General features: G+C 52.5%; 1 protein-coding gene across 3 annotated transcripts in view; it reads right to left on the bottom strand.

The window, feature by feature from the left end:
• Window positions 1-10218, bottom strand: part of KIAA1549 (KIAA1549 ortholog) — a 117932-nt gene extending 107714 nt beyond the window's left edge. For all 3 annotated transcript variants that reach the window (XM_073650497.1, XM_073650499.1, XM_073650498.1), the window contains exon 1: window positions 10003-10218. In XM_073650497.1, the coding sequence (XP_073506598.1) occupies window positions 10003-10090 (88 nt within the window). In that variant the 5' untranslated portion in view covers window positions 10091-10218. The remainder of the gene's footprint in view (window positions 1-10002) is intronic.
• Between the last annotated feature and the right edge of the window lie 7139 nt (window positions 10219-17357).

The following is a 17357-nucleotide window of genomic DNA, read 5'->3' as shown; positions in this document are numbered from 1 at the left end:
CAGTAATGTAATGTATGTACACAGTGACTGCACCAGCAGAATAGTGAGTGCAGCTCTGGGGTATAATACAGGATGTAACTCAGGATCAGTAATGTAATGTATGTACACAGTGACTGCACCAGCAGAATAGTGAGTGCAGCTCTGGAGTATAATACAGGATGTAACTCAGGATCAGTAATGTAATGTATGTACACAGTGACTGCACCAGCAGAATAGTGAGTGCAGCTCTGGAGTATAATACAGGATGTAACTCAGGATCAGTAATGTATGTACACAGTGACTCCACCAGCAGAATAGTGAGTGCAGCTCTGAAGTATAATACAGGATGGAACTCAGGCTCAGTAATGTAATGTATGTACACAGTGACTGCACCAGCAGAATAGTGAGTGCAGCTCTGGGGTATAATACAGGAGGTAACTCAGGATCAGTAATGTAATGTATGTACACAGTGACTGCACCAGCAGAATAGTGAGTGCAGCTCTGGAGGATAATACAGGATGTCACTCAGGATCTATAATGTAATGAATGTACACAGTGACTGCACCAGCAGAATAGTGAGTGCAGCTCTGGAGTATAATACAGGATGTAACTCAGGATCAGTAATGTAATGTATGTACACAGTGACTCCACCAGCAGAATAGTGAGTGCAGCTCTGGAGTATAATACAGGATGTAACTCAGGATCAGTAATGTAATATATGTACACAGTGACTGCACCAGCAGAATAGTGAGTGCAGCTCTGGAGTATAATACAGGATGTAACTCAGGATCAGTAATGTAATGTATGTACACAGTGACTGCACCAGCAGAATAGTGAGTGCAGCTCTGGAGTATAATACAGGATGTAACTCAGGATCAGTAATGTAATGTATGTACACAGTGACTGCACCAGCAGAATAGTGAGTGCAGCTCTGGAGTATAATACAGGATGTAACTCAGGATCAGTAATGTAATGTATGTACACAGTGACTGCACCAGCAGAATAGTGAGTGCAGCTCTGGAGTATAATACAGGATGTAACTCAGGATCAGTAATGTAATGTATGTACACAGTGACTGCACCAGCAGAATAGTGAGTGCAGCTCTGGGGTATAATACAGGAGGTAACTCAGGATCAGTAATGTAATGTATGTACACAGTGACTGCACCAGCAGAATAGTGAGTGCAGCTCTGGAGGATAATACAGGATGTCACTCAGGATCTATAATGTAATGAATGTACACAGTGACTGCACCAGCAGAATAGTGAGTGCAGCTCTGGAGTATAATACAGGATGTAACTCAGGATCAGTAATGTAATGTATGTACACAGTGACTCCACCAGCAGAATAGTGAGTGCAGCTCTGGAGTATAATACAGGATGTAACTCAGGATCAGTAATGTAATATATGTACACAGTGACTGCACCAGCAGAATAGTGAGTGCAGCTCTGGAGTATAATACAGGATGTAACTCAGGATCAGTAATGTAATGTATGTACACAGTGACTGCACCAGCAGAATAGTGAGTGCAGCTCTGGAGTATAATACAGGATGTAACTCAGGATCAGTAATGTAATGTATGTACACAGTGACTGCACCAGCAGAATAGTGAGTGCAGCTCTGGAGTATAATACAGGATGTAACTCAGGATCAGTAATGTAATGTATGTACACAGTGACTGCACCAGCAGAATAGTGAGTGCAGCTCTGGACTATAATACAGGATGTAACTCAGGATCAGTAATGTAATGTATGTACACAGTGACTGCGCCAGCAGAATAGGGAGTGCAGCTCTGGAGTATAATACAGGATCAGTACAGGATCAGTAATGTAATGTATGTACACAGTGACTGCACCAGCAGAATATTGAGTGCAGCTCTGGAGTATAATACAGGATGTAACTCGGGATCAGTAATGTAATGTATGTACACAGTGACTGCACCAGCAGAATAGTGAGTGCAGCTCTGGAGTATAATACAGGATGTAACTCAGGATTAGTAATGTAATGTATGTACACAGTGACTGCACCAGCAGAATAGTGAGTGCAGCTCTGGGGTATAATACAGGATATAACTCAGGATCAGTAATGTATGTACACAGTGACTGCACCAGCAGAATAGTGAGTGCAGCTCTGGAGTATAATACAGGAGGTAACTCAGGATCAGTAATGTAATGTATGTACACAGTGACTGCACAAGCAGAATAGTGAGTGCAGCTCTGGAGTATAATACAGGAGGTAACTCAGGATCAGTAATGTAATGTATGTACACAGTGACTGCACCAGCAGAATAGTGAGTGCAGCTCTGGGGAATAATACAGGAGGTAACTCAGGATCAGTAATGTAATGTATGTACACAGTGACTGCACCAGCAGAATAGTGAGTGCAGCTCTGGGGTATAATACAGGAGGTAACTCAGGATCAGTAATGTAATGTATGTACACAGTGACTGCACCAGCAGAATAGTGAGTGCAGCTCTGGAGTATAATACAGGATGTAACTCAGGATCAGTAATGTAATGTATGTACACAGTGACTCCACCAGCAGAATAGTGAGTGCAGCTCTGGAGTATAATACAGGATGTAACTCAGGATCAGTAATGTAATGTATGTACACAGTGACTGCACCAGCAGAATAGTGAGTGCAGCTCTGGAGTATAATACAGGATGTAACTCAGGATCAGTAATGTAATGTATGTACACAGTGACTGCACCAGCAGAATAGTGAGTGCAGCTCTGGGGTATAATACAGGATGTAACTCAGGATCAGTTATGTAATGTATGTACACAGTGACTGCACCAGCAGAATAGTGAGTGCAGCTCTGGAGTATAATACAGGATGTAACTCAGGATCAGTAATGTAATGTATGTACACAGTGACTGCACCAGCAGAAGAGTGAGTGCAGCTCTGGAGTATAGTACAGGAGGTAACTCAGGATCAGTTATGTAATGTATGTACACAGTGACTGTACCAGCAGAATAGTGAGTGCAGCTCTGGAGTATAATACAGGATGTAACTCAGGATCAGTAATGTAATGTATGTACACAGTGACTGCACCAGCAGAATAGTGAGTGCAGCTCTGGGGTATAATACAGGATGTAACTCAGGATCAGTAATGTAATGTATGTACACAGTGACTGCACAAGCAGAATAGTGAGTGCAGCTCTGGGGTATAATACAGGATGTAACTCAGGATCAGTAATGTAATGTATGTACACAGTGACTGCACCAGCAGAATAGTGAGTGCAGCTCTGGGGTATAATACAGGATGTAACTCAGGATCAGTAATGTAATGTATGTACACAGTGACTGTACCAGCAGAATAGTGAGTGCAGCTCTGGAGTAAAATACAGGAGGTAACTCAGGATCAGTAATGTAATGTATGTACACAGTGACTGCACCAGCAGAATAGTGAGTGCAGCTCTGGAGTATAATACAGGAGGTAACTCAGGATCAGTAATGTAATGTATGTACACAGTGACTGCACCAGCAGAATAGTGAGTGCAGCTCTGGAGTATAATACAGGATGTAACTCAGAATCAGTAATGTAATGTATGTACACAGTGACTGCACCAGCAGAATAGTGAGTGCAGCTCTGGAGTATAATACAGGATGTAACTCAGGATCAGTAATGTAATGTATGTACACAGTGACTGTACCAGCAGAATAGTGAGTGCAGCTCTGGGGTATAATACAGGATGTAACTCAGGATCAGTAATGTAATGTATGTACACAGTGACTGCACCAGCAGAAGAGTGAGTGCAGCTCTGGAGTATAGTACAGGAGGTAACTCAGGATCAGTAATGTAATGTATGTACACAGTGACTGCACCAGCAGAATAGTGAGTGCAGCTCTGGAGTATAATACAGGATGTAACTCAGGATCAGTAATGTATGTACACAGTGACTGCAGCAGCAGAATAGTGAGTGCAGCTCTGGAGTATAATACAGGATGTAACTCAGGATCAGTAATGTATGTACACAGTGACTGCAGCAGCAGAATAGTGAGTGCAGCTCTGGAGTATAATACAGGATGTAACTCAGGATCAGTAATGTAATGTATGTACACAGTGACTCCACCAGCAGAATAGTGAGTGCAGCTCTGGAGTATAATACAGGATGTAACTCAGGATCAGTAATGTAATGTATGTACACAGTGACTGTACCAGCAGAATAGTGAGTGCAGCTCTGGAGTATAATACAGGAGGTAACTCAGGATCAGTAATGTAATGTATGTACACAGTGACTGCACCAGCAGAATAGTGAGTGCAGCTCTGGAGTATAATACAGGATGTAACTCAGGATCAGTAATGTAATGTATGTACACAGTGACTGCACCAGCAGAATAGTGAGTGCAGCTCTGGAGTATAATACAGGATGTAACTCAGGATCAGTAATGTAATGTATGTACACAGTGACTGCACCAGCAGAATAGTGAGTGCAGCTCTGGGGTATAATACAGGATGTAACTCAGGATCAGTTATGTAATGTATGTACACAGTGACTGCACCAACAGAATAGTGAGTGCAGCTCTGGAGTATAATACAGGAGGTAACTCAGGATCAGTAATGTAATGTATGTACACAGTGACTGCACCAGCAGAATAGTGAGTGCAGCTCTGGAGTATAATACAGGATGTAACTCAGGATCAGTAATGTAATGTATGTACACAGTGACTGCACCAGCAGAATAGTGAGTGCAGCTCTGGAGTATAATACAGGATGTAACTCAGGATCAGTAATGTAATGTATGTACACAGTGACTGCACCAGCAGAATAGTGAGTGCAGCTCTGGAGTATAATACAGGAGGTAACTCAGGATCAGTCATGTAATGTATGTACACAGTGACTGCACCAGCAGAATAGTGAGTGCAGCTCTGGAGTATAATACAGGAGGTAACTCAGGATCAGTCATGTAATGTATGTACACAGTGACTGCACCAGCAGAATAGTGAGTGCAGCTCTGGAGTATAATACAGGATGTAACTCAGGATCAGTAATGTAATGTATGTACACAGTGACTGCACCAGCAGAATAGTGAGTGCAGCTCTGGAGTATAATACAGGATGTAACTCAGGATCAGTAATGTAATGTATGTACACAGTGACTCCACCAGCAGAATAGTGAGTGCAGCTCTGGAGTATAATACAGGATGTAACTCAGGATCAGTAATGTATGTACACAGTGACTCCACCAGCAGAATAGTGAGTGCAGCTCTGAAGTATAATACAGGATGTAACTCAGGATCAGTAATGTAATATATGTACACAGTGACTGCACCAGCATAATAGTGAGTGCAGCTCTGGAGAATAATACAGGATGTAACTCAGGATCAGTAATGTAATGTATGTACACAGTGACTCCACCAGCAGAATACTGAGTGCAGCTCTGGAGTATAATACAGGAGGTAACTCAGGATCAGTAATGTAATGTATGTACACAGTGACTGCACCAGCAGAATAGTGAGTGCAGCTCTGGAGTATAATACAGGATGTAACTCAGGATCAGTAATGTAATGTATGTACACAGTGACTGCACCAGCAGAATAGTGAGTGCAGCTCTGGAGTATAATACAGGAGGTAACTCAGGATCAGTAATGTAATGTATGTACACAGTGACTGCACCAGCAGAATAGTGAGTGCAGCTCTGGGGTATAATACAGGATGTAACTCAGGATCAGTAATGTAATGTATGTACACAGTGACTGCACCAGCAGAATAGTGAGTGCAGCTCTGGAGTATAATACAGGATGTAACTCAGGATCAGTAATGTAATGTATGTACACAGTGACTCCACCAGCAGAATAGTGAGTGCAGCTCTGGAGTATAATACAGGATGTAACTCAGGATCAGTAATGTATGTACACAGTGACTCCACCAGCAGAATAGTGAGTGCAGCTCTGGGGTATAATACAGGATGTAACTCAGGATCAGTAATGTAATATATGTACACAGTGACTGCACCAGCATAATAGTGAGTGCAGCTCTGGAGAATAATACAGGATGTAACTCAGGATCAGTAATGTAATGTATGTACACAGTGACTGCACCAGCAGAATAGTGAGTGCAGCTCTGGAGTATAATACAGGATGTAACTCAGGATCAGTAATGTAATGTATGTACACAGTGACTGCACCAGCAGAATAGTGAGTGCAGCTCTGGAGTATAATACAGGATGTAACTCAGGATCAGTAATGTAATGTATGTACACAGTGACTGCACCAGCAGAATAGTGAGTGCAGCTCTGGGGTATAATACAGGATGTAACTCAGGATCAGTAATGTAATGTATGTACACAGTGACTGCACCAGCAGAATAGTGAGTGCAGCTCTGGAGTATAATACAGGATGTAACTCAGGATCAGTAATGTAATGTATGTACACAGTGACTGCACCAGCAGAATAGTGAGTGCAGCTCTGGAGTATAATACAGGAGGTAACTCAGGATCAGTAATGTAATGTATGTACACAGTGACTGCACCAGCAGAATAGTGAGTGCAGCTCTGGGGTATAATACAGGATGTAACTCAGGATCAGTAATGTAATGTATGTACACAGTGACTGCACCAGCAGAATAGTGAGTGCAGCTCTGGAGTATAATACAGGATGTAACTCAGGATCAGTAATGTAATGTATGTACACAGTGACTGCACCAGCAGAATAGTGAGTGCAGCTCTGGAGTATAATACAGGATGTAACTCAGGATCAGTAATGTATGTACACAGTGACTCCACCAGCAGAATAGTGAGTGCAGCTCTGGGGTATAATACAGGATGTAACTCAGGATCAGTAATGTAATATATGTACACAGTGACTGCACCAGCATAATAGTGACTGCAGCTCTGGAGAATAATACAGGATGTAACTCAGGATCAGTAATGTAATGTATGTACACAGTGACTGCACCAGCAGAATAGTGAGTGCAGCTCTGGAGTATAATACAGGATGTAACTCAGGATCAGTAATGTAATGTATGTACACAGTGACTCCACCAGCAGAATACTGAGTGCAGCTCTGGAGTATAATACAGGAGGTAACTCAGGATCAGTAATGTAATGTATGTACACAGTGACTGCACCAGCAGAATAGTGAGTGCAGCTCTGGAGTATAATACAGGATGTAACTCAGGATCAGTAATGTAATGTATGTACACAGTGACTGCACCAGCAGAATAGTGAGTGCAGCTCTGGAGTATAATACAGGATGTAACTCAGGATCAGTAATGTAATGTATGTACACAGTGACTGCACCAGCAGAATAGTGAGTGCAGCTCTGGAGTATAATACAGGATGTAACTCAGGATCAGTAATGTAATGTATGTACACAGTGACTGCACCAGCAGAATAGTGAGTGCAGCTCTGGGGTATAATACAGGATGTAACTCAGGATCAGTAATGTAATGTATGTACACAGTGACTGCAGCAGCAGAATAGTGAGTGCAGCTCTGGAGTATAATACAGGAGGTAACTCAGGATCAGTAATGTAATGTATGTACACAGTGACTGCACCAGCAGAATAGTGAACGCAGCTCTGGAGTATAATACAGGATGGAACTCAGGCTCAGTAATGTATTTACACAGTGACTGCACCAGCAGAATAGTGAGTGCAGCTCTGGGGTATAATACAGGAGGTAACTCAGGATCAGTAATGTAATGTATGTACACAGTGACTGCACCAGCAGAATAGTGAGTGCAGCTCTGGAGGATAATACAGGATGTCACTCAGGATCTATAATGTAATGAATGTACACAGTGACTGCACCAGCAGAATATTGAGTGCAGCTCTGGAGTATAATACAGGATGTAACTCGGGATCAGTAATGTAATGTATGTACACAGTGACTGCACCAGCAGAATAGTGAGTGCAGCTCTGGAGTATAATACAGGATGTAACTCAGGATCAGTAATGTAATGTATGTACACAGTGACTGCACCAGCAGAATAGTGAGTGCAGCTCTGGAGTATAATACAGGATGTAACTCAGGATCAGTAATGTAATGTATGTACACAGTGACTGCACCAGCAGAATAGTGAGTGCAGCTCTGGACTATAATACAGGATGTAACTCAGGATCAGTAATGTAATGTATGTACACAGTGACTGCGCCAGCAGAATAGGGAGTGCAGCTCTGGAGTATAATACAGGATCAGTACCGGATCAGTAATGTAATGTATGTACACAGTGACTGCACCAGCAGAATAGTGAGTGCAGCTCTGGAGTATAATACAGGATGTAACTCGGGATCAGTAATGTAATGTATGTACACAGTGACTGCACCAGCAGAATAGTGAGTGCAGCACTGGAGTATAATACAGGATGTAACTCAGGATCAGTAATGTAATGTATGTACACAGTGACTGCACCAGCAGAATAGTGAGCGCAGCTCTGGAGTATAATACAGGATGTAACTCAGGATCAGTAATGTAATGTATGTACACAGTGACTGCACCAGCAGAATAGTGAGTGCAGCTCTGGAGTATAATACAGGATGTAACTCAGGATTAGTAATGTAATGTATGTACACAGTGACTGCACCAGCAGAATAGTGAGTGCAGCTCTGGAGTATAATACAGGATGTAACTCGGGATCAGTAATGTAATGTATGTAGACAGTGACTGCACCAGCAGAATAGTGAGTACAGCTCTGGAGTATAATACAGGATGTAACTCAGGATCAGTAATGTAATGTATGTACACAGTGACTGCACCAGCAGAATAGTGAGTGCAGCTCTGGAGTATAATACAGGATGTAACTCAGGATCAGTAATGTAATGTATGTACACAGTGACTGCACCAGCAGAATAGTGAGTGCAGCTCTGGAGTATAGTACATGTCTGTTATGTGCTGGGCGCCTTTTCCCCGGACTGCTGTTATCTGATACCATACTGTTTGGGGGATACACGTGGAGACCCCAGCGTCCGGTTGTTATATGAAATGTGTGAGAATCAGCGATAAGAATAAAGGACGAGGTGTTGAGGGGTCCGGGGGGCGGCAGCCTCTCACACTGTATACAGGCCGGTCTCATCACTTGTTGTCGGGGCAGCAGAGCTGAGCGCAGCCGCACGTCCCCCGGCGCAGCACAGAGCAGTAATTACGGAGCTTTGTCAGGCAACGTGGTGGTAAATAGATAATAACAAGCTCTGCCCCAGGGGGGCGCCGCTGCCACCGAGGGCCCTGCAGAGCATCACAGCCCATAGCCAAGATCTGCAGGCGATACAGCAGTATGGGGGAGGGCAAGGGACCCCAGATCTTCTGTGTATGAGGCCGGTGCCGATCCGTTATGTGACCCCGGACGGACCCTGAAACATTACAGAGCCGAGTACTGAGGACAGAAGAGTCACCACCGCTCCGCTGACCCCATAACTGCAGAGTCCGGACCTCCTCTGGTGGCAATACTGCGCCCCCGCCAGGAGCTTCATGGCCGAGCAGCTGCTGCAGTCGTACATCACCAAGCACAATGCCGAGCTTCGGATGGAGTGGTGTAAGTCCGCCAACACTGGACTCGTCCAGAACCCCCGGCATCAAGGGGGTGGGGGGACGGCCAGGACCCCCGGCGTCGGGGTGGGGGGACGGCCAGGACCCCCGGCGTCGGGCTGGGGGGACGGCCAGGACCCCCGGCGTCGGGCTGGGGGGACGGCCAGGACCCCCGGCGTCGGGCTGGGGGGACGGCCAGGACCCCCGGCGTCGGGGTGGGGGGACGGCCAGGACCCCCGACGTCGGGCTGGGGGGACGGCCAGGACCCCCGACGTCGGGCTGGGGGGACGGCCAGGACCCCCGGCGTTGGGCTGGGGGGACGGCCAGGACCCCCGGCGTCAGGGTGTGTGTGTGGGGGAGGTAAACGGCCAGGACCCCCGGCGTGAAGCAGAGACCCCCCCCCAGAGTCAGGCAGAGACCCCCCCCCCCCTCAGAGTCAGGCAGAGACCCCCCAGCGGTATCGGTGTCACCTGCAGACAGTAATGGGGCAGTCCTGGCTCCCGGCAGCGAACACCGGCCTCGCATCCCCCCATCCTCAGCCGCAGGACCCCGCACCTACCTTCCGCCGCCACCCGGTGCAGCTGGAGCCAGATCCCCAGGAGGAGGATGGTGCAGGCGGCCGGAGCTGCTCGGAGCCCCCGGTCCATGTCCCCCGTCCTGCAGTTACCGGGGAGGAGAGCGCGGCATCATCCCGGGGTCGGCCCCGCACACCGACCGCAGCCGCGTCCCCTCTATCCGCTGCTCGGTCCCCGGGGTAAGCGGGCGACACCTGGTGGCCAGCAGCGGCATTGCAGCAGCGGGAGGAGACAAAGCCACGACCAAGAGCCGCGGGAGACACCTAGCGGCCAAAGGGATAATTACACCTAGAGAAGAATGGGAGACATCATGTGGTCAAGGGGAGAATTACATCCGCGAGTTGAGAACAAGAGACAAGCAGCGGCCAAGAGCAGAAGTACATCTGCCAGAGAAGACACCCCCAACTCTTGTGGGGGGCTCCCGGTATATGGCGGGTCTTGTGGGGGGCTCCCGGTATATGGTGGGTCTTGTGGGGGGCTCTCGGTATACGGCGGGTTTTCTGGGGGGCTCTCGGTATACGGCGGGTCTTGTGGGGGCTCTCGGTATACAGCAGGTCTTGTGGGGGCACTCGGTATACGGCGGGTCTTGTGGGGGGCTCTCGGTATACGGCGGGTTTTCTGGGGGGCTCTCGGTATACAGCAGGTCTTGTGGGGGCACTCGGTATACGGCGGGTCTTGTGGGGGCTCTCGGTATACAGCAGGTCTTGTGGGGGCACTCGGTATACGGCGGGTCTTGTGGGGGCACTCGGTATACGGCGGGTCTTGTGGGGGGCTCTCGGTATACGGCGAGTCTTGTGGGGGGCTCCCGGTATATGGCGGGTCTTGTGGGGGGCTCCCAGTATATGGTGGGTCTTGTGGGGGGCTCTCGGTATACGGCGGGTTTTCTGGGGGTCTCCCGGTATACGGCGGGTCTTCTGGGGGGCTCTCGGTATACGGCGGGTCTTGTGGGGGCTCTCGGTATACGGCGAGTCTTGTGGGGGCACTCGGTATACGGCGGGCCTTGTGGGGTGCACTCAGTATACGGCGAGTCTTGTGGGGGGCTCTCGGTATACGGCGAGTCTTGTGGGGGGCTCTCGGTATACGGCGGGTCTTCTGAGGGGCTCTCGGTATACGGCGAGTCTTGTGGGGGGCTCTCGGTATACGGCGGGTCTTGTGGGGGCACTCAGTATACGGCGAGTCTTGTGGGGGGCTCTCGGTATACGGCGGGTCTTCTGGGGGGCTCTCGGTATACGGAGAGTCTTGTGGGGGGCTCTCGGTATACGGCGGGTCTTGTGGGGGCTCTCGGTATATGGCAGGTCTTGTGGGGAGCACTCAGTATACGGCAGGTCTTCTGTGGGGCTCTCGGTATACGGCGGGTCTTGTGGGGGCACTCGGTTTACGGCAGGTCTTGTGGGGGCACTCGGTATAAGGCGGGTCTTGTGGGGGGCACTCGGTATAAGGCGGGTCTTGTGGGGGGCTCTCGGTATAAGGCGGGTCTTGTGGGGGGCACTCGGTATATGGCAGGTCTTGTGGGGTGCACTCGGTATATGGCAGGTCTTGTGGGGGCACTCGGTATATGGCAGGTCTTGTGGGGTGCACTCGGTATATGGCAGGTCTTGTGGGGAGCACTCGGTATACGGCGGGTCTTGTGGGGGGCTCTCGGTATATGGCGGGTCTTGTGGGGGGCTCTCGGTATACAGCGGGTCTTGTGGGGGGCTCTCGGTATACAGCGGGTCTTGTGGGGGGCACTTGGTATATGGCAGGTCTTCTGGGGGGCTCTCGATATACGGCGGGTCATGTGGGGGCACTTGGTATACGGCGGGTCTTGTGGGGGCACTCGGTATACGGCTGGTCTTGTGGGGTGCACTCGGTACACGGCGGGTCTTGTGGGGTGCACTCGTATACGGTGGGTCTTGTCGGGTGCACTCGGTACACTGCGGGTCTTGTGGGGGGCTCTCGGTATACGGCGGGTCTTGTGGGGGGCACTTGGTATACGGCAGGTCTTGTGGGGTGCTCCCGGTATATGGCTTGTCTTGTGGGGGGCTCCCGGTATATGGCGGGTCTTGTGGGGGGGGGCTCTCAGTATACAGCGGGTCTTCTGGGGGGCTCTCGGTATACTGCGGGTCTTGTGGGGGGGCTCTCAGTATACGGCGGGTCTTCTGGGGGGCTCTCGGTACACGGCTGGTCTTGTGGGGGGACTTGGTATACGGCAGGTCTTCTGGGGGGCTCTCGGTATACGGCGGGTCTTGTGGGGGCACTCGGTATACGGCGGGTCTTGTGGGGGGCTCTCGTAAAATGGCGGGTCTTGTGGGGGGCTCTCGGTATATGGCGGGTCTTGTGGGGGGCTCCCGGTATATGGCGGGTCTTGTGGGGGGGGGGCCTCTCAGTATACAGCGGGTCTTCTGGGGGGCTCTCGGTATACGGCAGGTCTTGTGGGGGGCTCTCGGTATATGGCGGGTCTTGTGGGGGGCTCCTGGTATATGGCGGGTCTTGTGGGGGGGGGGCCTCTCAGTATACAGCAGGTCTTCTGGGGGGCTCTCGGTATACGGCGGGTCTTGTGGGGGGGCTCTCAGTATACGGCTGGTCTTGTGGGGGGCTCTCGGTAGACAGTGGGTCTTGTGGGGGCCCTCGGTATACGGCGGGTCTTGTGGGGGCTCTCGGTATACGGCGGGTCTTGTGGGGGCTCTCGGTAGACGACCAGTCTTGTGGGGGGCTCTCGGTATACGGTAGGTCTTGTGGGGGGCTCTCGGTATACGGCGGGTCTTGTGGGGGGCACTCGGTATATGGCGGGTCTTGTGTGGGGCTCTCGGTATAAGGCGGGTCTTGTGCGGGGCTCTTGGTATACGGCGCGTCTTGGGGGGGCTCTCGATATACGGCAAGTCTTGTGGGGGCTCTCGCTATACGACTGGAATTGTGGGGGGCTCTCGTTATAAGGAGGGTCTTGTGGGGGGCTCTCGATTGACATTGGGTTTTGTGGTGGCTCTCGGTATAAGGCGGGTCTTGTGGGGGGCACTCGGTATAAGGCGGGTCTTCTGGGGGCTCTCGGTATACGGCGGGTATTGGGGGGGCTCTCGGTTTCAGGAGGGTCTTGGGGGGGGCCTCTCGGTATAAGGCTGGTCTTGTGGGGGGCTCTCGGTATAAGGCGGGTCTTGTGGGGGGCTCTCGGTATATGGCAGGTCTTGTGGGGTGCACTCGGTATATGGCAGGTCTTGTGGGGAGCACTCGGTATACGGCGGGTCTTGTGGGGGGCTCTCGGTATACGGCGGGTCTTGTGGGGGGCTCTCGGTATACAGCGGGTCTTGTGGGGGGCTCTCGGTATACAGCGGGTCTTGTGGGGGGCACTTGGTATATGGCAGGTCTTCTGGGGGGCTCTCGATATACGGCGGGTCATGTGGGGGCACTTGGTATACGGCGGGTCTTGTGGGGGCACTCGGTATACGGCTGGTCTTGTGGGGTGCACTCGGTACACGGCGGGTCTTGTGGGGTGCACTCGTATACGGTGGGTCTTGTCGGGTGCACTCGGTACACTGCGGTTCTTGTGGGGGGCTCTCGGTATACGGCGGGTCTTGTGGGGGGCACTTGGTATACGGCAGGTCTTGTGGGGTGCTCCCGGTATATGGCTTGTCTTGTGGGGGGCTCCCGGTATATGGCGGGTCTTGTGGGGGGGGGCTCTCAGTATACAGCGGGTCTTCTGGGGGGCTCTCGGTATACTGCGGGTCTTGTGGGGGGGCTCTCAGTATACGGCGGGTCTTCTGGGGGGCTCTCGGTACACGGCTGGTCTTGTGGGGGGACTTGGTATACGGCAGGTCTTCTGGGGGGCTCTCGGTATACGGCGGGTCTTGTGGGGGCACTCGGTATACGGCGGGTCTTGTGGGGGGCTCTCGTAAAATGGCGGGTCTTGTGGGGGGCTCTCGGTATATGGCGGGTCTTGTGGGGGGCTCCCGGTATATGGCGGGTCTTGTGGGGGGGGGGCCTCTCAGTATACAGCGGGTCTTCTGGGGGGCTCTCGGTATACGGCAGGTCTTGTGGGGGGCTCTCGGTATATGGCGGGTCTTGTGGGGGGCTCCTGGTATATGGCGGGTCTTGTGGGGGGGGGCCTCTCAGTATACAGCAGGTCTTCTGGGGGGCTCTCGGTATACGGCGGGTCTTGTGGGGGGGCTCTCAGTATACGGCTGGTCTTGTGGGGGGCTCTCGGTAGACAGTGGGTCTTGTGGGGGCCCTCGGTATACGGCGGGTCTTGTGGGGGCTCTCGGTATACGGCGGGTCTTGTGGGGGCTCTCGGTAGACGACCAGTCTTGTGGGGGGCTCTCGGTATACGGTAGGTCTTGTGGGGGGCTCTCGGTATACGGCGGGTCTTGTGGGGGGCACTCGGTATATGGCGGGTCTTGTGCGGGGATCTTGGTATACGGCGCGTCTTGGGGGGGCTCTCGATATACGGCAAGTCTTGTGGGGGCTCTCGCTATACGACTGGAATTGTGGGGGGCTCTCGTTATAAGGAGGGTCTTGTGGGGGGCTCTCGATTGACATTGGGTTTTGTGGTGGCTCTCGGTATAAGGCGGGTCTTGTGGGGGGCACTCGGTATAAGGCGGGTCTTCTGGGGGCTCTCGGTATACGGCGGGTATTGGGGGGGCTCTCGGTTTCAGGAGGGTCTTGGGGGGGGCCTCTCGGTATAAGGCTGGTCTTGTGGGGGGCTCTCGGTATAAGGCGGGTCTTGTGGGGGGCTCTCGGTATAAGGCGGGTCTTGTGGGGGGCTCTCGGTATATGGCGGGTCTTGTGGGGGCTCTCGATATACTTCGAGTCTTGTGGGGGCTCTCGCTATACAACCGGTCTTGTGGGGGGGCTCTCGGTATAAGGAGGGTCTTGTGGGGGGCTCTCGCTATATGACCAGTCTTGTGGGGGCTCTCGATATACGGTGGGTCTTCTGGGAGCTCTCGGTATAAGGAGGGTCTTGTGGGGGCTCTCGGTATACGGCGGGTCTTGGTATACGGCGGGGCTCTCGGTATACGGCGGGTCTTCTGGGGGGCTCTCGGTATACAGCGGGTCTTGTGGGGGGCTCTCGGTATACGGTGGGTCTTGTGGGGGCTCTCGGTTTACGGCGGGTCTTGTGGTAGGCTCTCGGTATACGGCGGGTCTTGTGGGGGGCTCTCGATATACGGTGGGTCTTCTGGGAGCTCTCGGTATAAGGAGGGTCTTGTGGGGTGCACTCGGTATACGGCGGGGCTTCTGGGGGGCTCTCGGTATACGGCGGGTCTTGTGGGGGGCTCTCGGTATACGGTGGGTCTTGTCGGGGCTCTCGGTTTACGGCGGGTCTTGTGGGGGGCTCTCGGTATACGGCGGGGCTTCTGGGGGGCACTCGTTATAAGGGGGGTCTTGTGGGGTGCACTCGGTATACGGCCGGTCTTGTGGGGGGCTCTCGGTATACGGCGGGGCTTCTGGGGGGCACTCGGTAAACAGCGGGTCTTGTGGGGGGCTCTTCACCTGAGGAAAAATTCCCTCCCAACTCTGAAACTAGCAGTCAGAATAAATCCCTGTATCAACCTACTATACGGCGGGGCTTCTGGGGGGCTCTCGGTATACAGTGGGTCTTGTGGGGGGCTCTCGATATACGGTGGGTGTTGTGGGGGCTCTCGGTATACGGCGGGTCTTGTGTGGGGCTCTCGGTATACGGCGGGTCTTGTGGGTGGCTCTCGATATACGGTGGGTGTTGTGGGGGCTCTCGGTATACGGCGGGTCTTGTGGGGGGCTCTCGATATACGGTGGGTCTTCTGGGAGCTCTCGTTATAAGGGGGGTCTTGTGGGGTGCACTCGGTATACGGCCGGTCTTGTGGGGGGCTCTCGGTATATGGCGGGGCTTCTGGGGGGCACTCGGTAAACAGCGGGTCTTGTGGGGGGCTCTCGGTATACGGTGGGTCTTGTGGGGGCTCTCGGTATACGGCGGGTCTTGTGTGGGGTTCTCGGTATACGGTGGGTCTTGGAATACGGCGGGGCTTCTGGGGGGCTCTCGGTATACAGCGCGTCTTGTGGGGGGCTCTCGGTATGCGGCGGGTCTTGTGGGGGGCTCTCGATATACGGCGGGTCTTGTGGGGGACTCTCGGTATAAGGAGGGTCTTGTGGGGGGCTCTCAATTGACAGTGGGTTTTGTGGTGGCTCTCGGTATAAGGCGGGTCTTGTGGGGGGCACTCGGTATAAGGCGGGTTTTCTGGGGGCTCTCGGTATACGGCGGGTATTGGGGGGGCTCTCGGTATCAGGAGGGTCTTGGGGGGAGCCTCTCGGTATAAGGCTGGTCTTGTGGGGGGCTCTCGGTATAAGGCGGGTCTTGTGGGGGGCTCTCGGTATATGGCGGGTCTTGTGGGGGCTCTCGGTATAAGGCAGGTCTTGTGGGGGGCTCTCGGTATACAGCGGGGCTTCTGGGGGGCACTCGGTAAACAGCGGGTCTTGTGGGGGGCTCTCGGTATACGGTGGGTCTTGTGGGTGCTCTCGGTATACGGCGGGTCTTGTGTGGGGTTCTCGGTATACGGCGGGTCTTGTGGGGGGCTCTCGATATACGGTGGGTGTTGTGGGGGCTCTCGGTATACGGCGGGTCTTGTGGGGGGCTCTCGGTATACGGTGGGTCTTCTGGGAGCTCTCGTTATAAGGGGGGTCTTGTGGGGTGCACTCGGTATACGGTCGGTCTTGTGGGGGGCTCTCGGTATACGGCGGGGCTTCTGGGGGGCACTCGGTAAACAGCGGGTCTTGTGGGGGGCTCTCGGTATACGGTGGGTCTTGGAATACGGCGGGGCTTCTGGGGGGCTCTCGGTGTACAGCGCGTCTTGTGGGGGGCTCTCGGTATACGGCGGGTCTTGTGGGGGGCTCTCGATATACGGCGGGTCTTGTGGGGGACTCTCGGTATAAGGAGGGTCTTGTGGGGGGCTCTCAATTGACAGTGGGTTTTGTGGTGGCTCTCGGTATAAGGCGGGTCTTGTGGGGGGCACTCAATATAAGGCGGGTCTTCTGGGGGCTCTCGGTATACGGCGGGTATTGGGGGGGCTCTCGGTATCAGGAGGGTCTTGGGGGGGGCCTCTCGGTATAAGGCTGGTCTTGTGGGGGGCTCTCGGTATAAGGCGGGTCTTGTGGGGGGCTCTCGGTATAAGGCGGGTCTTGTGGGGGGCTCTCGGTATATGGCGGGTCTTGTGGGGGCTCTCGGTATAAGGCAGGTCTTGTGGGGGGCTCTTGGTATACAGTGGGTCTTGTGGGGGGCTCTCGGTATACGGTGGGTCTTGTGGGGGCTCTCGGTATACGGCGGGTCTTGTGTGGGGCTCTCGGTTTACGGCGGGTCTTGTGGGGGGCTCTCGATATACGGTGGGTGTTGTGGGGGGCTCTC

The sequence above is a fragment of the Phyllobates terribilis genome, unplaced genomic scaffold (genome assembly GCF_046119375.1).
Source record: "Phyllobates terribilis strain yellow unplaced genomic scaffold, ASM4611937v1 Scaffold_10__3_contigs__length_209671492, whole genome shotgun sequence".
Taxonomy (NCBI): domain Eukaryota; kingdom Metazoa; phylum Chordata; class Amphibia; order Anura; family Dendrobatidae; genus Phyllobates; species Phyllobates terribilis.
This window is presented reverse-complemented; position numbering and strand designations above follow the sequence as displayed.